Raw genomic sequence first — 23,748 nt, 5'->3', positions numbered from 1 at the left:
TGCTTTCGTTCCTAGCCTCTTCCAAGCGGGAGGGGAATGAGAAGAGGAAAAACCTCTAGGCTCTGGTTCCGCTTTCGCTTGCCTCCCTACCATCACTACACCGCCTTTTCAATCTTGCTCTTTCACTCTCTCTCCACCCCTTTCCAAGCGGGTGACATCAGGGCTTGTGAGTGGGCGGATCAAATTTCCCCAGCGTGGAGAACGTTGACTGAGAAGGAGCCGCTTTGCCGCTGAGCTCCAGCGGGGAGGGAAGGCGTAAAGGCGCAAAGAGCGCGCGCTCTCTCCCAAGCCCAAGGCGCACGTACTTTGGAGAGGGGAGCCTCCGAGCCCGTGAACTGACACTCCTTTACCTCAGTATAATGGAAAGTTAGCAGGAGTTGAACCCTCTCGTCTCGCCGCTCCATGGTGAACCTCATGTGGTCAGAGCTCCTGCAGGATGAACGCCCCAAAGCAGCCGCTGCCGCAGCCACCGCAGGAGGCGGCGGTGGACGCGGTGGCATCCTCAGCCCGGAGAAAATGTTCGAAGGCTCCCGACGGCTCCGGAGCTTGTGGGACGGGGTGAGGCTGGAAGTAGCGGCCGAGAGCACCAGCCCCGTCGTATTGCATAGTTTCACACAGCTGGATCCGGACCTGCCCCCGCTGGAGGTAAAGCCCAAAGGGTTGGGGGGGGGGAAGCCTCATGCGCCGCGGGGATGGAGGTGAAGGGTTGATTATACGGCGTGTCTCGCTCGCTTTGCATGAATTTCAGGTAAAAGAAATTCCGCCCCAGCCGAATCCTGTGTGTGCTTACTCGGGAGTAAGCCTCCACTCAATGGGGCGTGCGCCCAAAAGCGTGCAGAGGCTGGTAGTAACGGGCTCCCAACCAGACGACTAGTTCTCTTCACTCCTCGTTCCGCCGTGTTTCTAAGACTGATGTTTCATTTAGGGGTGAAGACTGACCGCATCTCTCTTCCCTCTTTTATACTCTTCCCTCTTTTCAAACTCCCAAGTTTTTTAGTCCTGGTGTTATGCGTGGGCACGCCGCACGCGGAAGGGTGAATGTACCGTAGCGCTGTTAGAACTTGGGGGTCCCACCAACAAAGCTGTTTGAAAGTAGCTTTTCTAAAAGGAGGTGCCTTCTTGTCTTCCGACTGGTAATTTAGGTCCATTTCTGAATCCACTCTATACAGTATACATACATTTAAAACCTATTTCACGCAGCTGGCTCCTCACAAAGAATTAAATTGTAGTTTAAGGATGCTGGGAATTTTAGCTTGGCAAGGTTCTCGGGATTCTTTGCAGGAAGCCCTACGTTTTAAATGTGTGTTGGATGGGCTTTAAATTTTTGGTGTTAATCTGCATCATTACTGGTGTGCATGAGCGAGTATATGGGTCATTCTCTGCCTCTTTCCCCATTTCGTCCTAACAACAACCCTGTGAGGCAGGTTAAGTGGACTGCAACTTCTTTTCACACTACTCCGTCGTTTAACTTATGCCACAAAACGATGATGCTTCCAATTTAGATTGCATTATTGAAAGATTTGGCAGATTTCAGTGGCTTTTTGCCATGGCAGCAGTGGGTGCTTCCAGACTGGGGTGTGTTGTGTGTGTGTGTTAATATAGCCACTCCAGTTACTTTGGATATTGCAAATAGGCTGCTAGCAACAGGATTTTATTTTACTGTATAGGAATTCCCATGGAAAAAGTAAATCTAGAATAGATTAAAGGTGGGGGGAGAGATACAGGTTAGTATGGTATTTTTAGGCCAACAGTGTTTTGAGGATGCTGTGAAAAATGCGTAAGGAGCACTGATCCCATAATATGTACAATAAAATGCAGCATTCATGGTAGTATACCATTGATTATTATATGGTGAGAACACTATTTTGTATGCAGAAGGTCTCTGGTTCAATCCCTGCAATCCGTAGGAGAGATTCCTGGTCTGAAATCTCAAAGAGTCGCTGCCAGTCAGTGTAGACAACACTGAACTAAATTGTCCAGTGGTTGAACTCGTAATAAGGCACCTTCTTATGTTGTTCTCAGTGAGAAAGCATCTGCTTTGCATGCAGAAAGTCCCAGGATCAAACCCTGGCATCTGGTATGGCTGGGAATAACCCCCTACCTAAAGCCCTGGAGAGTTGCTGCCAGTCAGTGCAGACAATACTAAGTTAAGTTTACCAGTGGGCTAACTCTGGATATTCAGAATGATGAATATAATCTTGTACTGTTTTTAGGAGAAGAGGCTGTTGCCCATTGGCAGCTGGTTTGCATGCAGAAGGTCCCAAGTTCATTTCCCTGACATCTCCAAGTAAGGTTGGCAAAATGTCCCCTGCCTGAAATCCTGGACTGCTGCTGCTGCCAATCAGAGTGGATAGTATTGAACTAGATAGACCAACAATCTGACTCTGTACAAGGGAAACATCCCATGTTCCTGTCCTGTACAGTGTCACCTGAAATTGTGGCACATCATACAAATGGGGTGGGAGCACTTTCCCTACATTTGGGTTTGGGGTTTTAAAAGAATGAGGGAGGATATGATGGAACTTCATAACCTTATGAATGAATCAATGAACGAATGATGTAGTACAGGCAACTCCCCATTTACATGGGGGTTAGCCACCGTGCATTTAGTAGAAATTGTGTATATTGGGTACACCATTGAAAAAGCCTGCAAACCTCTGGAAGCCCTTGAAAAACCTTGAAAAATAAAATAAAATAATTCCATCGAATCCACTACAGCCGCTCTTTCCAAACCTCCTTGCTCAAACTCCCAACTCTCCACAAGCCTCAAAGGTTGGTGCAAAGGCTCCTGGGATTGCTAGATGCTATTATCTTGCCATTTTCACACTCTTTAAGGGCAATTTTTGCCCCTTTTGTGCTATTTTCAGGATTGCTGCAGTGCGCTCATGCGCTGTTGCACTTGCCTTGAATGCGTGTAAATGGGGAGTTGCCTGTATAAAAAATGACTAAAACATTTGAACTTGCTGACAGTAGGGAGGCCTCTCATGGATTTTATTTTATTTTATTTGTAATAAGCTCAGTAAATATGAAAGTGAACTCCTTCATATTAACTTTGGAAGCTGCCTTTTACTGACTATATCTAGTTCCTTGGGTAATCCAGTTCATTATGGTCTGCACTGGCTAGCAGCAGCTCTCCAGGGTTTCAGGCGGGGGGGGGGGGTCTCTCCAGGCCCTACTTGCTGGGAATTGAACTTTCTGCTTGCAAAGCAGATGCTCTACAACTGAGCTACAGAAATTCCCCTTTATCTCTGTCTCTCTCTAATAAAAACACAAGGCTGCCATCATGCAGCTCCCACTGGAGGATTTGTAGTGCCACATCACAACACTCAATTTGCATGAATTTCAGGTAAAAGTGAAGACAGTGAAACTATCATTCCCGTGATTTTTAAAATATAGAGAGAGGGGTGCTTAAATGTGTGGTGTGTGTGCAGCAAAAGGGTCACTGGCCGGGAGGATGATCTCTGTTGTTCCCTTTCCATCTTCCACCGATATCTGCAATTCCCTCCTGCTCACATGATTGCTTTGAACTGGTCAGGCAATTATCTGTGCGGCTGGCAAGCTGCCACGTTTGAGCATCTATTAGGAGAGACGCTCTCTGTGGCGAGAAGCGCAGATCTGGCGCCTTTAAGAGATTTAATAGATGACAGTGGGCTTCCTGTAGTGAACCATTTTTGTGCCTTCTGTTCTCCTTGGAGCTGCTTGCCTAAAGCTCTCCGACCTGGCCAGGGATTTGGAGACAGCCTGTAGCATCTTCTTCCAACGCGGAGAAAATCCTTTGCTGGGTGGGTCGTGACTTACGTCCAAACATCTGTATCCATCGATTGTGGGAGCACCACAGTCTCTGTGACATTCCATTACAGGACAGTCTAGGCTCCTGTCAATAGCTCAGTGTACTTGTGTGTGTAGCTCAGCTGTAGAGCATCTGCTATGCGCGCAGAAGGTCCCAGGCTCAATTTTTGGCATCCCCAGGTAAAGCAGGGAAGCTCTCCTGCTTGAAGCACTTGAGAGCCACTTCCTTCCAGTGTAGACAGTACTGAGATAGATGGACCAATGGTCTGATTCAGTCTAAGACAGCTTCCTATGCTCCTATTTAATTCAGCCTGTTTAATTCTTCAAAACATTAAGGATTAGAATCTTACTTTATTCTTAGGGGATAGGCCATAGCTCAGTAGCAGGACGCATGATTTGCATGCAGAAGGTCTTGGGCTCAATGCCTGGCACCCCCGTGTTAGGCTGCGATGGTTGCCTGCTTGCAACTGGAGAGCTGCTGCCAGCCAGTGTAAAACAGTGCTTACAGCAGGTCTCTTCCTATGACATCAATGCTATATTGAACAAGCTTTTTTCTTCCTTCCAGGCTTGACTATTGTAACTCGCTCTACGCAGGGTTGCCCTTAAAGCTGACCCAGAAACTCCAGCGGGTGCAGAATGCCGCGGCGAGGCTCCTTACAGGGTCCCGGCCGTGGGATCACATTCATCCAGTGCTTTACCAGCTGCACTGGCTCCCGGTGGAGTACAGGATCAGGTTTAAGGTGCTGGTTTTGACCTTTAAAGCCCTATGCGACTTGGGACCCTCGTACCTACGGGACCGCCTCTCCTGGTATGCCCCGCGGAGGACCTTAAGGTCCACAAACAATAATATTCTGGAGATCCCGAGTCATAAGATGGCTAGATTGGCCTCTACTAGAGCCAGGGCCTTTTCAGTACTGGCCCCAACCTGGTGGAACGCTCTTTCCCAGTAGACCAGGGCCCTGCGGGATTTGTCATCTTTCCGCAGGGCCTGCAAGACAGAGCTGTTCCGCCTGGCCTTTGGGTTAGACTCAGCCTGACCCCTGTGTTTTTCTCCCTCATGGCTTGGATTTATGGCCTACTTGAAATGAGGCTGCACTTTAAATTTTAATACTGTATTTTAATCTGTATTTTAACTAATTTTTTTTTTTTTATGTTTTATTGTGGTTCTGTTGGTGTCAGCCACTTATGGCCTACTTGAAATGAGGCTGCACTTTAAATTTTAATACTGTATTTTAATCTGTATTTTAATTAATTGTTTTTATGTTTTATTGTGGTTCTGTTGGTGTCAGCCGCCCTGAGCCCGGTTTTTGACTGGGGAGGGCGGGGTATAAATAAAAATTTATTATTATTATTATTATTATTATTATTATTATTATTATTATTCCTTGGGACACAGGGCTTTTATCTTAATTGATTCCCTTCTCCAAACCTTTTGCAAAGAGTTAATAAACCAGATCCAGTTTCCTATGCACACAAGGCTGCCACCCACCGCCCCTGGTTTCATTCTCTTGGAGGTTGGAGCAAGAGAGATTGTTGCTGAAAATCCATCATCTGTTTCTCATTTCATGTCTGGCAAAGTATTTCAGCCTCCCAGATTTCCTTTGCTGGGCTAGGAGGAGACTTGAGAGGTGTGGTTTCAGAAGAGAGGCCAGGAAAGTTGGGTAGGGTAGGGGGAGAGCCTGAGCTTTTCAGCTCCCTCCATTGCAAGGAAATAATGATCAAAAGGGTGGTGCAATCTTTCCAGACCACCATACAGTACCTCCTCCTCCTTGCAGGCAGGAAAGAAATTGTGTGTTGCTAACATTGGGCAATTCTAGAGCCACATTCATACCATATGTTTAAGGCACTATGATACCATCTTAAACAGTCATGCCTTCCACCAAAGAATTCTGGGAGCTGTAGTTTGTGAAGGGTGCTGAGAGTTGTTAGCCTCTCACAGAGCTACAATTAATTCCGAGAGTTAATTGTTAAGCCACTTTTGAGAATTGAAGCTCTGTGAGGAGAACAACTAACAACTCTTGACACCTTCAATAAGCTACAGCTCCCAGAATTCTTGGGGGGAAGCCATGTCTCTTCAAAATTATACTGCTTTAAATGTACGGTGCAAATGTGGCCATGGTAGATGGTAGCTACTTCTGGTTTTTAAGAAAATCATGTTTTGTCTTGGGCTGTGTGCACACTATATATTTAAAGCACATTTCTCCCACACCCAAGAATCCTGGGAACTGTCATTTGTTAAATGTTTCGGGAACTGTAGCTCTTTGAGAGATAAACTACAGTTCCCAGGATTCCATGGAAGGCTGCTTTAAATGCAGTCCTCTTGAAGCCTTCCTGCCTCAGCTGTGCTTTGCACTTTCGACATATCTTCAATTGTGCTTTCATGGATGAATAAATGCCTTGCAGGATCAGACTTAGGGGTCACCTAGCACTGTCTCCGGTCTCCGTGGTTGGCTGGCCAGAAGCTCCTGGAAAAGCTCACAAGTGGACAAAAGCCAGCATCTTGTTGTCTGCACCCTCTCCTCCACCAGTGTTTTGTAATTGGAGGTATACTGCCCCTAAATGTGAAGGCTTGATTTGGTCATCAAAGCTGAGTGGGGGGTTTGAACCTGGGTCTCTCAGGTCCCAGGCTGGCACTCTTAACCTCTAGACTTTGCCCTGCTAATAAACTTTAATTAGTTCTGTGACTCCCCTCCCTCCTGATTTTGAAACTGAGAGTTTGCTGCCTATCAGCATGTGGGGCCTAGTGGGCTAGGCATGGAGGCAGACTCTCCCACATGGCAGAGAGGCAACAGGTTACAGTATTTTTAAATAACAGAAAGCTCTGCATGCCCCAGGAGGAAATTAAGAAAAAGGAAAGGAAAAAAAAGCACAAGTAATCTGTCCTGTTAATTACCAAGGATGCAGGCGGCAGAAATTGCCCCAGGGGCCCGATCTGCACAGGCTTGCAGCAGCTTTTTGTCAGGAGTGTCCGCAAATAACCTCTTATTCTTTTAATAAATAAATGCAGAACCAACTCCGTTGAGTACAAGGTGGAACTGTGATGAGTATTCAGGAGTTCCCCTCTGTTGATAGTCTCTTCTCCCCTCTGCCACCCTATCCTGTCATATTTGATGGATGGTGTGTGCAGTCTATTTAGTATCGGGGAGCTGCCTCCAGTTCCAGGCTGCGGTGGGGGGGAGGGGAAGCTTGGGCAAAATGTGGCCCCTGCTTCCTCTGTAAGTTGCCCCTGGTGGCCAAGAGTGTAGCCACCTGAACAGTAGAGAGTAGCCAGGCTTTGACACTCTTTAAATTTCCCACAATGCTCCAGAGCAGGATGGGCAAGAGTACTTTGAAACAGAATCCGTGGGCCGCACAGACCGTTGTCAATTAAAGTGTTCCTCTTATGGTTAATATTATTTAATATGTACAATTTATATACAGTGGTGCCTCGCAAGACGAAAATAATTCGTTCCACAAGTTGTTTTGTGTTGTGAAAATTTCCTCTTGTGGTTTTCCAATGTAAACAAATAAAAGCAAAAAAAAATGCAAAAAAATTCGTCTTGCGAAGCACGGCCATAGAAAAATTCATTTTGCGAGTCAATGCCTTCGTCTTGGGAGTGTTTCGTTGCGCGAGGCATTCGTCTTGCGAGGTACCACTGTATAGAATTGAATGTGTATACTTAATAGATTGAGCCCTTTCAGGGACATTGAGTCCTTGTCAGGATAAAAAGATGGGGTATAAATAAATATAATAATAATAATTTAGAATAGTCAAGTGTACTCTCCGAGGGGCAACCCACCTGCCCTCCAGAGCCCCAGGCAGAGAGGCCTCGCCAAGTCATGCCAGCCAGCTCACCAATCAAAAGGCGGGGCCTCGAAATGTCCACAAATTTGGCACCTGTCTCTCCCCACTGGTGGGTTTTCAAGTGACCCAGCCCTCCCTCACCCACGTACTCTCACCTTGTGGGCAGTGTGTTGAACCACCTTGCCCCAGAGCAATGCTAGGGGTGTATGGGATTGTCATGGACAGAGGCATGAATTATTTTTTTCAGTAAAGGCGAGGAGTACTTATCTAAGCTTGGCAAAGATACAATATACAGTATATACAAACAGACCCACACTCTTTCTTTGTCCCTCTCTCACACAAAACAATCTCACACAAGAAACAATCCGTTTTGCAAATTTGAATTCAAAACCAATCAACCTTCCACTGTTTTCATATGTATTTTTGTGTGAAAAATCTGACATTAAAAAATCTTTCTGTGAAAACACACACACACACACACACACACACACACACACACACACACACACACACACCAGTTGTATCCATTGGTAGTCCTACACAGAGTAAATGCATTGAAATGGATGGACATGGCTGGCTTAGGTTCATTGATCTGAATATGTCTACTCTGGATAGCACTTTGTTGGCTACAACTCACACTTTGTTTCTGTGTGAAAAATCTGATGCAATTGCAACTTCGAATTCAAAATCTCTCTTAATATTTACACATTCTTACAAGAACACATTTTAAAAAAATATTTATTTCATAAAATTAAAACACTGATTGATTGTAACAAAAAATGCTCAAATGGGTTTACAGAGAAAAAGGGGGGAAACGAAATGGTAAAAATAGTTTAAAAAATGACTTTTTAAAACATTCAGAAAAATTAAAACCAGCAATGAACTAAAATGAGATTAAAACATGCACACCAACGTTCTACATATCTTTTGTCTAGGCTAGCCTAAACAAAAATGCTTTTAGCACTTCCTGACATTGATGGACACACAAAATATACAGTCATACCTCGGGTTGCAAACATGATCCATGCGGGAGGTGCGTTTGCAACCCGCAGCGTCCGCAACCCACAGTGCCGCGTCTGCGCACACATGCGTGACACAATTCTGCGCTTCTGCGCATGATGTCATTTTGTGTTTCTGTGTGAGCGCCAAAACCTGGAAGTAACCCGTTCCAGTACTTCCGGTTTTGGTGCGGAGCGCAACCTGAAAACGCGTAACCCTCAGCGTTCGCAACCTGAGGTATGCTGTACATGCAGACACACTGCGTAAGAGATGGGGGTGGGGTGGGGAGAGAAAGAGAAAATATGACATCAGAATGCAAATGTGAGTTTGAAATATCCTGTTCTAAGTTTGGCTGGCAAAACCGACAGACTGAGAGCATCCCAGATATTTACCTTGCCTTGATAATCTGATAAGGGTTGATATTCTTTACTTGTACTGTCCTTTTATTGCATGTGCAACTGTACTCATTTTATAGTTTTGTTTTTATCTTTTAATAATTGCTCTCTCTGTTTATGTACTTTATAAAGTAAAATATAAAATAAACTCTCTCTCTCTCTCTCTCTCTCTCTCTCTCTCTCTCTCTCCCTCTCCCTCTCCCTCTCCCTCTCCCTCTTCCTCTCTTAATTTACCTTGGAGACATATTCATAGTTTTACCAATCCACGAGTTACCTTCTCTCTCTGTCTTTCTCAGATATAGGATTTCCTTTCAGGTGTTTTGACGCCTGTGCTTCTTTCTCTGCACTCTTGCAAAAGGGTATGAGAGGTCATAATAGCTTGAAGTGCAGAATTGTATTCCGAATATGCACATCAAATTTCATTCCTGTATCTCAGTCCTTGAGAGGTAGATTGTTGTTGTTAATATCGGGTTCATATTGGGAGGTCCTTGAGGTATTGTGGTTTTGAGCCGTTTAAGGCTTTATAGGTGAAAACCACCACTTTGACGTGGGCCCAGAAGCTTAACTGGCAGCCAGTTGGGTCAGGATCAGTGTAATATGCCCAAACCGTCTTCCCTCGGAGAGCAGCCTGCCCACCAAATATTGCACCAGCTGAAATTTCCGAACTGTCTTCAGAGGCAGCCCTATGTATAACACGCTGCAGTAATGTAACCTAGAGGTTACCAGAGCATAGGCAGTAGTTAGTTTATCTCTGTCCAGATTACCTACCTACACACACAAACAAACAAACACTTTGTCACCCAAACAAGGTAACCTAAAGCCTTTCCTTTGCCAAATAAGTCATTCTGATTTTCCTGCACACACAGTCTCCTCTGAAGGATTAGGGGTATGTAGAAGATTAAGACTGCCTGTTTTGAAACAAGCTAAGAAGTTGAACTCTGAGGGCTGAGGCATTTTAAATCTGGATGGCATGACTATACAAAGGAGCGACTCCTTAATCTGTGTGATCCTGCTTTTACTAAATGGATACCCTAGTTAATACAGATTAAGGCACTGTTTATCTACAGGACCATTTATCTTCCCACAGCTGAGCCCAGGGTGCTGTGAATGCCACAATTTCATGTTGGTGAGAAGACACAGAAACGGATTCTGAGAATAATGGCTTTCATTTTAGTTTTTAAAAACAAGTTTGTAGTCCTTAAACTATGACCTTAAGAGCAGCCCAAAAAGTGTTAAGATTTTAAACTCTGTCCTATTGCTGCAGTGTTCTACTTTGAGTCACTTGTTGACTCAAAAAAAGAATCTGCTTCTGCAACACATCCCAAAGGAGAATCACCCACTCTTATGCGTTTCTGCGTGATTTGCTCAGCTTGGGATATGCTTTGGGTTTAGGAGGAATTCCATATAGCAATGACTCATGAAGAGACTCTACAGAAAGTCACATCTGAAGGCAGGTCATTCCGTCATGTCTCCTTGTTAGGAACGATTGAGCAATCCCATTGTGGAGATTCAACAGGCTAACCATCTAGCAGAGGCTGATTGGAAAGGAACATGCCTCAGGGCAATACATCAGACAGAGACACAGCAGGAAACCTCATGGGTAGACTCCTATCTGCCTTTGCTCATTGAATTAATGCCCTTTTATTTTTCAGACTTATCTGCCCCTGCATGGGTGGCTTAGTGCCAGAAATGCTTCTCAGCTCCCAGACTCATCCCCACCCAACTCCAGTTTGCAATCCAGAGAGTAAATGTCACCTCTTGACATTTCCTAGATGGGTAATAGTGCCATCGCATTGCATTGAGCAAACCAGGAGGGTCCCCAAATGCAGCAGGGTCCAGGTAGTCTTTTTTTTAAAAAAATACATTCCTGCATATAAACAGAGGGTGCCCACCCCAATAAGATCATTTAAATCCAGACTCTTAAAATCCCCTTAGCGACATCACAGCACAGTGGACGAGGAGCTGGCTCCTTCTTCCCAAGAAAGGTGTGCCAAGGGAGACCTGTCACTCACAGTGAGGAGTTCGCTGTCAAGTCGCTGGACAGAGTTGGAGGGTGGTGCTTGGAAGGAGCTTTTGTATCAGCCTTGTGTTTCTCGACAATTGTCCCCGCTAGGTTTCCGTAGAAGTGCACAATACCTTTCTGGGTGCGCTAACTAGGTTGGAGTTTTAGTGTTTGTTTCCAAATAGGATTTATGAACGGATCGGCATCCCTGGGAACCAAACCATTTCCCCGATCCCTTCCTTGGTGCCTTTCCAAATGCAAACAGGCTTTTGCCTAATCAGGGACCATCCAGAAGTCTTAGTCTTTTGGGTGCCCTGATAATGCTGCATTTGCCAGCAGGCTAGAATCTCTGAATGCTGAATAACCTACGTAGGCAAAAGGGAAGTTTGGATGCTCAGGAAGTCTAAATAATGGGTAGGAGAGAAGAAACCTAAGGTGTAAAGGCACCCCCACAATAAGAGCCAGTGTGGTGTACTGATTGGCAGCCTTCCATGCTTCAACATTTTGTTGCAGATCCCTTTGGTTGTTTTCAAATCAAAAGTATTTTAGTTCCGTATTTTGAAAGTGGCCTTGCAGATTTGGTCTTGAGAGGCAGCAGCTTATCTCCTCTCCTTCCCCACTCCCTTTACTGGAGATACCCTGCTCCCAGTCTCAGCTGCCAAATGATAGGACTTGCCCCACTGCTTAGGAATGAATCTTAAGTGTTGTCAGCATAGAATCATAGAATTGGAGAACTGGAAGGGATTTCAGGGGTCACCTATTCCAACCCCCCCTGCATTGCTGGAATCTGAACTAAAGCATCCCTGACAGATGGCCATCCAACGTCTGCTTAAAAACCTCCAAGGAAGGAGAATTCACCACCTTCTGAGGGGGTCAATTCCAACAACTCTTACAGTCTAACCCAGGCACCCCCAAACTGCGGCCCTCCAGATGTTTTGGCCTACAACTCCCATGATCCCTAGCTAACAGGACCAGTGGTCGGGGAAGATGGGAATTGTAGTCCAAAACATCTGGAGGGCCGAAGTTTGGGGGTGCCTGGTCTAACCCATGGGTCCCCAAACTAAGGCCCGGGGGCCGGATCCGCCTCAATCGCCTTCTAAATCCAGCCCGCGGACGGTCCAGGAATCAGCATGTTTTTACATCAGTAGAATGTGTCCTTTTATTTAAAATGCATCTCTGGGTTATTTGTGGGGCCTGCCTGGTGTTTTTACATGAGTAGAATGTGTGCTTTTACAGTATTTAAAGTGCATCTCGAGGTTATTTGTGGGGCATAGGAATTTGTTCATTCCCCCCCCCTCCAAAATATAGTCTGCCCCCCCACAAGGTCTGAGGGACAGTGGACCAGCCCCCTCCTGAAAAAGTTTGCTGACCCTTGGTCTAACCACTACACTACCACTGTCTTTCAGTGCAAGCTTCCAGCAGGAACAGGTGCAGTTTTAAGATTTTGCTGTAGGAATGAAGGAGGGACAAACAGAATTTAAGATTGGGAAAAAAGTTTTTTTAAAAACCCACCATCCCTCCCCTCTTCACAGATTACTCTTTTGGGCATGTGGATCAAGTCCTCCGCCTTAGAAGATCTCCTCTCTGCCTGTATTTCTTTTTGCTTTGGAATTCTTATTTCTGTCCCGTGGGGGGCTCCTGAGGCCAAACCTCATCTCCTAAAGCTGGGAAGGGAGGATGGAACGAGCTGTTTACTAGGCCTCGAGCAGCACAAGATATCCCTCAGTGGAGGAAACAAAAGGAGTGTTGTGTTCATTTGGTGCAGTTGTGTTTCAGCTGTTGTGCGCTTCAGCTCAGGACCGGGCCGGCTGGGGAGGGTTAAGAGAGAAAAGGGGGGGGGGTTCTAGGGCATGGAACTGGAAAAATCCTCAAGTAGCATCCTCAGTCTGCTTGGAAATTGTGTACAAATCTTTTTCCTGTGTTATTCAGTGGCTAGAGAGTCAGACCATGACCAGGGAGACCAGGGTTCAATCCCCACTCAGCCATGAAGCTCACTGGGTGATCTTGGGCCAGTCACTTGCTCTAAGCCTGACCTACCTCACAGGGTTGTTGTGAAGATGGAATGGGGCAGAAGAAAGCTATGTATGCCAGTTTGAGCTGCTTGGAGGGAAACAAATGGGATATAAATGCAAGCAGATGAATAAATTTTGTTTTAAATGGTCTTGGTGGTCTTGTTTCTATCCCCCCTCCCAAGCAAGTTTAGCATTGTGTAGTGGTTGCTGGTTTGCTATTTCAACCAATTAGTATTTTGGAAGGGTTGCTGATTTCCTGTTCCTTTGCATGGCTGTATTCTGCTACCCCACCCCCACGCTTTTGCAAGGCTGTTGCTCTTAAAAGCTTGTTGCAGCTCTCCGAGATCCAGGAGAAAAGAGGGGAAGCGTGTTGCTAAGGAACGGATTTTGGATGCAATGCCGGCTGAGCTACAAGGGACAGGGTGTGCAATTCCCCAGGAAGCGGTGCATTCTGGGAAGTGGAATTCCAGCCAGAGTCGTGTGTCACTGGTGATATTGTTATCAGGGGACATGTTGTAGCTTAGTGCTTAGAGCAGGCATCCCCAAACTTCGGCCCTCCAGATGTTTTGGACTACAATTCCCATCATCCCCGACCACTGGTCCTGTTAGCTAGGGATCATGGGAGTTGTAGGCCAAAACATCTGGAGGGCTGCAGTTTGGGGATGCTTGGCTTAGAGCATCTTTGCAGAAGGCCCGAGGTTCGGTCCCCAATTGCATCTCAAGGTAAGGCTGGGAAACATATCTTCCCCAAACCCGAGAGAGCCACTGCCAGTCAGTGTGGACAGTACTAAGCTAGGTGGACCCAGTTGTCTGAACTCTTCTGCAGCCAGTGTCCAGTGTTTTCTCTCTCCTTTCACTTCCCCACTCTTGTTTAGGAACATTGGGAACTGCCTCCTGCTGAGTCCAGAGACCATTGGTCCATCTAGCTCAGTATTGTCTACACTGACTGGCAGTGGCTCTCAGAGGTTTTCAGGCAGGGGGGTCTTTCCAGGTGCAGGTGCTGAGAATTGAACCTGGGACCTTCTGCATGCAAAGCTTATGCTTTACCTCTGAGCTATGGCCCTTCCACTAAAAATTAATATTCTAGTCATAAGGACTAGAAACATATTGTATTTTTCTGTCTATAAGATGCCCCCATGTATAAGACCCCCACCCCCCATTTTTGGGGACTCAATTTTAGGAAAATTAGGGGAGATGGCCCAAAGTTGTTGAGCCTCTTCTGTCACACAACTGCGGGCAGGAAACACTCCCTAGATAGTTTCCCACGTGCAGTGGCATCGGGGGAAGTTGTGCTCCCACCATCCGGCCCAGGGAGTGCCCGCCACGCACAGCGGCATCGGGGAAAGCCGCGCTCCTGCCAACGAACTGGCTGGCAGTGCATCACTTCTCTCCCCCCCCCAATGCCACTATCCGTGTATTTGACGACTTCAGTTTTTTTTTACAGGATTTTTGAGTAAAGAAACCTCACCCAAAACACAGAAAAATACAGTAGTTGTTGGGTTTAGTGGAGCCTTCAGACATGCAGAGAGGAAAGGAGGAAATCAATGCAGAGCAGCAAATAGAGCTCTCAGTCTCTCTCCCCACCCCTGTATAAGGAGATTTTATATATATATATATATATATATATATATATATATATATATATATATATATATATTTAATAAGACAAATGCCATGTCCCTGTGGGCTTCGTGAACCACTGCAGTGCCTTTGAATTCACTGGCCAGGACAACCAGGAGGCAGAAGCAGCTTGACTCCTTACCAAGTGGGATACCATACCAACTGCATGTCCCCCCCCCCCAATTCTCAGTCACCATATTTACTAGAGACTTATTTGGCTTAAATGATAGCCGATAGCTGAGCATTCAGGGAAGGGGCCTTAAATATCCAAGCATGCAGGTGTGTACTTCAAACAAACCATCCCATATTGGGGAATGTCCAGCACGGTACTGAAAAATGTGTTGTCTGAAGTAGCTTGCAAGCCTTGCTTTTTATTCCCTTTTGAGGCTGCGCCTTTTCGCCTCCTGTAGTTAATTTCCGGTGTGGATGGGTCATGCGTTTGCGCCTTACGTTCTGGCAACAGCAGCAAGGCAGGCTTATAAAGAACTGGTGGTCTTCATCACTAACAGCTGGGAATGGATTTCTGTTTCTCAAGGGGTGAGTGGAAAGAGGAGCAGAGGGGAGGGCCATTTCCCCCTGGATTTTGCTTATGGTGGGAGTGCGAGGTGTGGCCTGCCGTTGCTATGGTGCCTTGATTTGTTGCCCCCTTTCCTTCTTTAAAACTCACTGCTAAAACCCACCTTTTCATGATGCTTTTAGCCTGGAGCACTGTCCCACAAATTTCTGTTAGCTGGTAGGCACCTATTCCCCCCACCCTGGACGAATTGAGGGACTGCTGTTATTGATCTATTGTTAATTTAGATCAGCGGCCCCCAAAGTGGGTTGGGATGCTAAGATAAAGGGGGTGCCTGAGGTGCAAAAGACCATCAGGCTTTGAAAAGCTGGATCAAGTCCATCAGTTTTGGTGAATGAATTAAGCTGCATTGTTTTAATTGCAGGTAGGTAGTCGTGTTGGTCTGAGTCGAAGCAAAATAAAATATCCCTTCAGTAGCACCTTAAAGACCAACTAAGTTTTTATTTTGGTATGAGCTTTCGTGTGCATGCACACTTCATGTTTCAATTGGATTGTGAATAAATGTGCACTTAATTGTTACTCTTTTGAATTTTACTGTGTTAATATCGTCTTCCCTAGTGGGTCATGCAAACCTCTGTTCTTAATAATGCTTTTTGTAGGGTAGGAGGCACAAGGGATGAATTGAAGGAACAAAGTGGGAGGCATCCTGAAAAGGCTTGGGGACTACTGATTTAGATACTGATTAAGCATATCTGTTTGAAAGCAGCCCCTGGCGGACGTAATAGGTGATTTTATTGGGTGCCAGGCCAGGAGCACCTCAGATCCTGGAATTTTTCATTCGGCTACAGTCGTTGAGAGTATGTCATTCAACTAAAAATTAAAAACCCAGAAAGTCTTAACAGGTGAGCAGATATGCCACTGTATGGAAATCAAGATAGAAAACTTTATTAAATGAGATGTTCTCTTCTCGGCAACGCAATGGGGATAATACCAGTAAACGTTGCAACATAATTTTATTTATTGAATTCATATCCCGCCCTTCCTCCCTTGGGAGCCCAGGGTGGCAAAAAGATAATCAATTTAAAAGCAAAAGCATTTTGAAAGTGAGTAAAACATTCCAAAAACAATGGCAATTAAAACCATGATGAAAGCAATTACATTTTAAAACATTATTCCATCCAAATATCTAAGGGCTGCCAGGAATAGTATTCTCCAGCCACCAAATGCCTGGGTAAACGGGAATATTTACGAATCTCTCCTGAAAGTTAATAATGACAGTAGGAAGTAGGGTTGCCAGACCTCCAGATCTGACTCAAAGTTTCCATGTTTGCCTGCCCCTGACAGGTGGTAAGCTTGAATCGGTGAGGAGAGGGCCTTATGAAGACTGCATGTAGCTTACAAGCTTCAACCCAACAGGAGCTGTTTGCAAATTATAGCATAGGCACTAGGGAGAGAGCACTAGGGTGGGGACTTCACTCCCCTCACCCAATTAACCTCCGTCTCCAAGGCCTGTCCCTGTCATATAACCAGTGTCTGTTCTGTGACATCACTTGGAGCTTCCCCTTGTGACCAGGGCAGCTCCTAAGTCCCAGGTTTGGGCCCTGAAATCTCAGGAAGGTTCCTGACCCAGCAACCATGGGTGTAAGGATTGCTGAGAAAAGTTTAAAATATTAAAATACATATGCCACTTGTTGTCTCTAAACTGCCATCAAATCGGCTGCCGAACAAAAAATGTCGAAATGGGGAAAGACCTAAAGTGGAGTTGCAAACAGTATATCAGATAAAGATTAGCAGCATTTTATAATTTTAAAAAAGCAGCAAAAGGCATCCAGCCCTATGTGTGCTTCCAGTTCTTTACAAGTATTATTATGTAATCTCCAGGTGACTTAAACAGGTTGTAGGCTTGCAACCTGGTTGGCTTGGGTAACTTTGCAATGGTCACACAATATATGTTTGCCAGGCCTGAAAGTGCTGGCTCATTCCTACATGCCAGGTGATTGCTAATTAGCTAACGAACATTGTGATCCCTGCTGCCATGGCTGTGTTGCCCCAACAGTTTTGACTGGGCATTTTTACAGGGCAGTCGCTGCCAAGTTATGTAAGGCTTGGGGTTACCGGTTGCACTGATGAAGCCATACAAAGTTGTAATCTTGTATGCAAAACTCCCAGAGCTCAAATCCTGGTGTGTAGGGCTGGAAATGTCCCTAATCTGAAACCATTGAGATCCTCTGCCCGCCAGTGTTGACAGCAGTGAGCTAGATGGAGTAGTGACGTGGCTCGATTTAAGTCAGCACCCTCTCTTGCTGTTTAAATCAGCCCCTTTATTTGGAAACCATGAGGACTGGGATCTTAACTTTACTGAAAACTCAGGGTCTGGAATGCTCTTGATCTGGCAACAGTAGTTTGTAACACAAAAGAAACAAATGAGCTAGATTAGTGGTTCCCAAACATTTTCGGGCCACCGCCTCCTTGGTTTCATCAACTCATCGTCAGTGCCCTCTGTTCTACTCTATAAAAAGCATTTTTTCAGAATAGCAGTTTGCATGACCCACTAAGGAAGATAACAAGTTAACGTTCAAAACAGTAATTATTAATTGCACATTTATTCATAATCCAATTGGAACTAATTTAATTATTTCAACAAAGTTGATTAACTTGATCCAGTGGTAACAGCTTTTCAAAGTCTGATAGTAACCAGGGAAGATATGCGTCAGGTACAAGGGGGGAAAGAAAGGTGGGTTCTGCCGCCTGAGGCTGTCACCTCACCTTGCCTCATGGGTGGGCTGGCCCTGCTCTTAGCGCCCCCCTAGACAATCCCACTGCCCACTTTGAGAACCACTGAGCTAGATGGACTCCATATATGGCGCCTTCCGACATTCGTAATGATTTGTTTCTCTCCTCAAGCTTTTCAGTTTTGTTGTTGTTGTTTTGTGTTTTGTAACGGTGCTGGTGTGTTGGCTTTGTTTCCAATCCAAAGCATCAAACCTTGTTCCCCAAAGGAAGCAGTGGACCATTTTCTTGCTGGTTGATGGGCACCCTTTGTGCTCTGTATCACGGATGCAGCTGTCAGCGCAGTTCCTATTTCTTCCTGAGGCCTTTTCTGCCGGTGCTTGTTCAAGGAAGCAGGAGGGGTGTGTGTGTGTGTGTGTCGGGGGGGGGGGGAGAGCTCAGCTTGGAGTCTGCCAAACCAGGCCAGGTTTTGTGTGCTGTGTGCCGGATGTTGGCAGTGGGGGGTGGGGAGGGGAGTGCAAGAGAGTTCATCTTTGCTTTGACTTGCAAAAATTATAGAAGAATAGGCATAGGCGTCTGGAGGGGAACAACTGGAGGAGACTTAATCCGGAATGCCGGCTCCTCCTTTATTTTTAGAGTGCGAGTGTTGACTACATTTTAATACCTAGCAGCTGAACAAAGTCGGAGACTCTTTAATGGGAAGGGAGAAGTCCTCGTTTGTAACTTCTTTCATTCTGTTTGTGAAGTTGAAAATATCAGCGTTGAAGCAAAAGGCGCGCGCACGCACACACACACAAAATACATAAAACACACACACACACACACACAATATTTCTTCCCCACCCCCTTTGGATCTCTTTCAGCCTCGCTAAACAAGAAGGGGAAAGGATGAATGAAGCATTGTGCCTGCTGGGTGCCATCATGGGGACTAGAACTTGTCTTAAACAGGAGCTGGGCTTCTGTAAGCCTTTCCCAGTTCTGCTTCCTGAGCTTAGTGAGACTGAGCACAGGGATGGTCCTACATGGTCATAGTTTCTGGAACAGGCTTTGTCAACGCAGCACCATACAGAGATCGTTGGACTACAACCTCTGGAAGGCGCCAGGTTGGCGAAGGCTGTTCTAGACTAGCAGGAGTTCAGTCCTCTCACTTATGCCCACCCCCTACGCCCGCCTGAGTGAGAAATTCCTCTTTCAGAGAAGCAGCCGGACAGGTTTCTGGGTGGTGGCACCTCTGCTTCCATGCCCCTAGCAACAGACTTATGCTTCCTTATTGAATTCTTGTCTCTTGTGGTAAACTGTGTACCTTTTGTTAGATTGTTTGCTGTGAACTGGAAACTTAACAGGCCCTTTTGAGAGCTTTTGACAACATTGACAACATTTGCCATACTGATCAGCAGCTAGCAGCCTCCGAGGCGGAAGCTGACCCCCCTGAGTAGTCCATTGTGGTCCCTTTGGGCAACCAGCTTTGGAGGTAAAAGAGCAAGGAAGAGGGCAACCATCCTTTTGTCTCCCCTGCACACCTGTACACACAATTGTTTTTGGATTCCCAGATGGCACTCAAAGCCTTTCATGCCTAGAAAGCTAGCATGTCAGGAAGAAGGCTTTAAGCCTCACTGCCCCCTTGATGCACTAGCCTTCCATGGGCAGGGAATATTGCATGAGCCCCACAGCCCAAATATTTTTGCAGGGCTGGAAAGGTGTCCTTGAATGTGACAAATGTCTCTTCCTTGCCTGGATGGAGGATACAGAGTGGGGTGGGGTGGGGGGTGTAAACCTAGAAAATAGGTAAAAAAAGGGCATCCATTTCCCTGCCCTGTTTTCCCTGGCCCTGCCCAACACTGGCATTTGGCCCTCTGAAGCTTGTCAGAGGGCAAGCCTACAACCTGAAGCTTGTCCAGAAGGGAAAGTTGCAAGCCTACAACCTGAAGCTTGTCCAGAAGGGAAAGTGGCCCCTGACTGCAAGCTAAGGTTCCCAATCCCTTGTCTAAAGTTGCTTGGTTTTATTTATTTATTTGGGGTGCAGAAAAATATTTCATATTGGTTTGCCCAATATAAGGATGTTGGAATGTGGATGGCAAATATTAGCTACGTGTCTGGCATATTTGAAAGAAAATTCATTGGGAATGTTTCACCCTGGAATTCATAGGGGGGGGTACTCTTAGGGTCTTAGGCGGTGGGGGGGGGGCGAGAGAATTTTGGAAAAAAGCAAGCAAGCTTTGTCCCTGCTGGAGAAGGGACCTCACGTCAGCTGTGGCCGCTGTGGGTGGCTGTGTGGGCGGAGGAGAGATTGAGCGTAGCCAGCAAACAAAAGCTCCCCTCTTATTTCCCTTGGTCTTTTCCAAACAGCTTCATGCTGGGTGCCTCAATCTATTCCTTTCAATGGAGACTGTTCTTGTGTGTTTCCTGCTTCAGCTGTTTACTGGGTCACCATACTAGGGGACGACGACGAAGAGAGCAAAATCCCTTCCTCTTTTTCTGATTGGCCGGTCCGCCTGCACAATGAGCTGCTTCTCCCGTAAACGGAGGATTTGAACAGAGGAAACATTGAACGGGGTTACCGCCGTTCACTGACCCGTCTCTGCTGCACGGATGTCGGGACCTAAGTGTGGAAAAGAGACTTGGAAGAGCCGGCCCCAAATGACACCCTTCTGCTCCAGATGAAGGAGTTACATTCCAGAAAATAACAACCCCCCCCCCACATACTTGGGAGCAGTGACCCAGTGGGGGGCATCCCTGGGGCCAGCGACCAGTTTGAGAAGGCCTTGGCCAAGAACCCCTCCATTGGTGGCCCCTGGCAGGCTTAGCTGCTCGCGGTGACCCACCCACCCAGCTCTTTGACCCCCATGTGGTCAGCTGAGCCTAGCTACTCTTCTGATACCCTGCAGTGACCCAGCATGACATTTAAACTGTAGCCTTGGGTTGGTATTTACGTTTATTACAATTATTACTACCGTAGTTCCGTTTATGGGTCACTGGACACATAAGCTTGGGAGAGCCAGTGTGGTGTAGTGGTTAGGGTGTTGGACCTGGGTTCAAATCAGCCATAAAGCTCACTGGGTGACCTTGGGGCCAGTCACTGCCTCCCTCAGCCTAACCTACCTCACTGGGTTGTGGTGGGGATTAAATGGGGCTTGCTGGGGGTGGGGGTGGGGGTGGGGTGGAGAGAACATTGCATGCCATCTTGAAATTCTTGGAGAGAAAGGTGGGATATAAGTCTTAATACAAGTCTTAGCTCCCTTAACAAACTACAGTTCCCAGGATATCTTTGTGGGGGTGAGTAGAGCCATGATGCTTAAAGTGAAGAACAAGAGTGCTTCGCACCATACATTTCTGGCTTTCTGCAAAGAATCCTGGAAGCTTTACTTGGGTTTAGGGTGCTGGGAATTGTAGTTCTGCAGGGGGGGGGACGACTCCACTTTCCCATGATTCTTTTTGTGAGAGCAGCATGCTTTAAATGTGTGATATGGATTCTGTTAGGTCAGCTTGATTGCCTTGCTTCTCACTACCTGAGCCACCGTCCACAGTGGGATTGAGGGTACCTTTTTCAGCCTGAGGGACACATTACTTTCTGGGCAATCTTCCGGGGGCCGCATGGCAGTAGTGGGCGGGGCCAGAGGCTAAAGTGAGCTGAGCAACAAATGAAAACGTTGCCTTTGTAGAGTGTTCAGTTTCTATAACCACCAACCCACACCCCTCTCTCTTCTCCATCCTTTGTGGTCACATCCACCCCCTACATTTAAAGCACTCTGGCGCCACTTTTAAAACAGCCATGGCTCCCCCTCAAAGAATCCTGAGAACTGTAGTTCATTCAGGGTGCTGGGAAAGGTGGCCTCCTACCAACTTTCAGAACCCTTGGAAACTCAGTTGTCATAATACTCATTATCTCCCTCTTTTGGCCAATGCCTTGGGCTGGTGGGGTGGTCCCAGGTGAGACAGTGCCTATTTGATGCCCATGCCCTGCTTCTGCCAGGAAGACTATGAATGGCTCTGCGCTTTGAAAGAGGATGATATGTTGGTGCTGTTGTAAAAGTGCTTTGCTGGCAGCAGCGGGGGGGGGGGGGTGCTGGGACTCAAGCTTGCTGCACTGAGTGCTTCCTCTGACTTTCATCACCGCAGGCAGGGAGCGGTTTCTCAGAACATGTGTCCTTTAAGCTCGAAGTGTGACAGGAGGCTGTCCTTCCAAAAAGTGACTTGTGTTGGGGAGATATTGGGAAGGGGGGGTGTCTCACCCCCCAGTACCCATGGGTTCAGCCTGGATGGCTAGAAAAACCCAGGCCCCAGTTTGTCAGTCAAAACAGGACATTTTTATTAGAAACATTGCAGTGGATGCCACTTCCTTCCCCACATCCCTTAGGCCAGGCATCCCCAAACTGCGGGCCTCCAGATGTTTTGGCCTACAACTCCCATGATCCCTAGCTAATAGGACCAGTGGTCAGGGATGATGGGAATTGTAGTCCAAAACATCTGGAGGGCCGAAGTTTGGGGATGCCTGCCTTAGGCAGAAAGGAGAGTGCCTTTCAGGTGAAAGGCACAGCAATACATTTTTATACATTTGTAGACAACAACTGTTCTGTCTGGCTAAGTCATGTGGTGCAGCAGTGGTCTTCTGACATACGGTAGTAATGGCAGCCACCCTCCTTCCTTCAGCCTTTCTGCTTTCTCCTCCAGCACTTTGTCCCTCGTAGGTGCTACTTTGCCTGTCTGTCACGATCCCCTTGCAGACACAACCCACTCTCTACCCTTCTCGCACACATTTCGGTTTCTGTTCTATTATTTCTATAGTGTTCAGTAATTCTGCAGCACACGGACCTAGATCTCTCCAGCTGAGCGAGTTGCACTCCCTCGCCTTTATTATCTCTCTCTCTCTCTGATGGGATTCCAGCTTTAAATTAAATGGAGCGCAATTGATGTCTCGCTTAGTCAGCGCGTGTGAATTGAAGGTCACAGGCGGGGGAGTCAAGGAATTTGCTTCTCTGTGGTTTACCCTCTGCGTGCCTGGGCCGAATTTGGGGGCAGACTCCCATGCAGTTGCTGGGTTCTGAACGGTGTATGTGTAAATTTAAAACGCCAGTATTATAGTCCTTAATAATAATAATAATAATAATAATAATAATAATAATAATTTATTATTTGTACCCAGCCCATCTGGCTGGGTTTCCCCAGCCACTCTGGGCGGCTCCCAACAAAGATTAAAAATACCGGTACATTAAAATGTCACACATTAAAAACTTCCCTGAACAGAGCTGCCTTCAGGTGTCTTCTAAATGTCAGGTAGTTATTTATCTCTTTGACATCTGATGGGAGGGCGTTCCACAGGGTGGGTGCCACTACCGAGAAGGCCCTCTGTCTGGTTCCCTGTAACCTCACTTCTCACCATGAGGGAACCGCAGAAGGCCCTCGGCACTGGACCTCAGTGTCCGGGCAGAACGATGGAGGCGGAGACGCTCCTTAGGAGTTGTAGAGTTAGGACCTGGATAACTGTAAGTTTAATAAGTTCTGGATCCTGATGCAGTTTTCAGCCCACTGTCCCCTTTGTTGCCTTCATCTTCATTCTAGAGAAATGTGCCTTTATTTTGAGCCGGATGTCTGCTCCATCTACCTCAGTATTGTCTACACTGACTGGCAGCAACTCTCCTTGGTTTCAGGCAGGGGGCACCCCCAGCTCTACCTGCATATGCCAGCGATTGAACCTCGTAACTTTGCCACTGAGCTACAGCTCTGGTTGATTCCTTGCATAGTTGCCTGGAGCATCATGTGCAGAGAGTCATGATTAGAAGAAAAGAGGAGCCAGTAGGGCCCTCTCAAGTTTATAAGCTGGCTAATGTGTAAATGTGCTGATGAGGCCTTTCTCCCTTTTCAGAATGGTAGTGTCGGGATCACAACTATGCTTTAAATACAAAGGT

At 46.5% G+C, this 23,748-nt stretch overlaps 1 protein-coding gene across 9 annotated transcripts in view; it reads left to right on the top strand.

Moving 5' to 3' along the window:
* Window positions 1-23,748, top strand: part of RALGDS (ral guanine nucleotide dissociation stimulator) — a 95,014-nt gene that overhangs the window by 36,198 nt on the left and 35,068 nt on the right. For 2 of the 9 annotated variants that reach the window (XM_035102189.3, XM_035102187.3), the window contains exon 1: window positions 191-645. The exons of 6 other annotated variants lie outside the window; for them this stretch is intronic. In XM_035102189.3, the coding sequence (XP_034958080.1) occupies window positions 403-645 (243 nt within the window). In that variant the 5' untranslated portion in view covers window positions 191-402. Of the gene's footprint in view, window positions 1-190; window positions 646-14,958; window positions 15,139-23,748 lie in introns of those variants that run through there. One more of the 9 variants, XM_088664770.1, reaches the window with a different exon arrangement.

Source organism: Zootoca vivipara, chromosome Z2, assembly GCF_965207765.1.
Source record: "Zootoca vivipara chromosome Z2, rZooViv2.hap1.1, whole genome shotgun sequence".
NCBI classification, from domain to species: Eukaryota; Metazoa; Chordata; class Lepidosauria; order Squamata; family Lacertidae; genus Zootoca; species Zootoca vivipara.
Note: the sequence above shows the minus strand (reverse complement) of the source record. Positions and strands in the feature narration are given on the sequence as shown.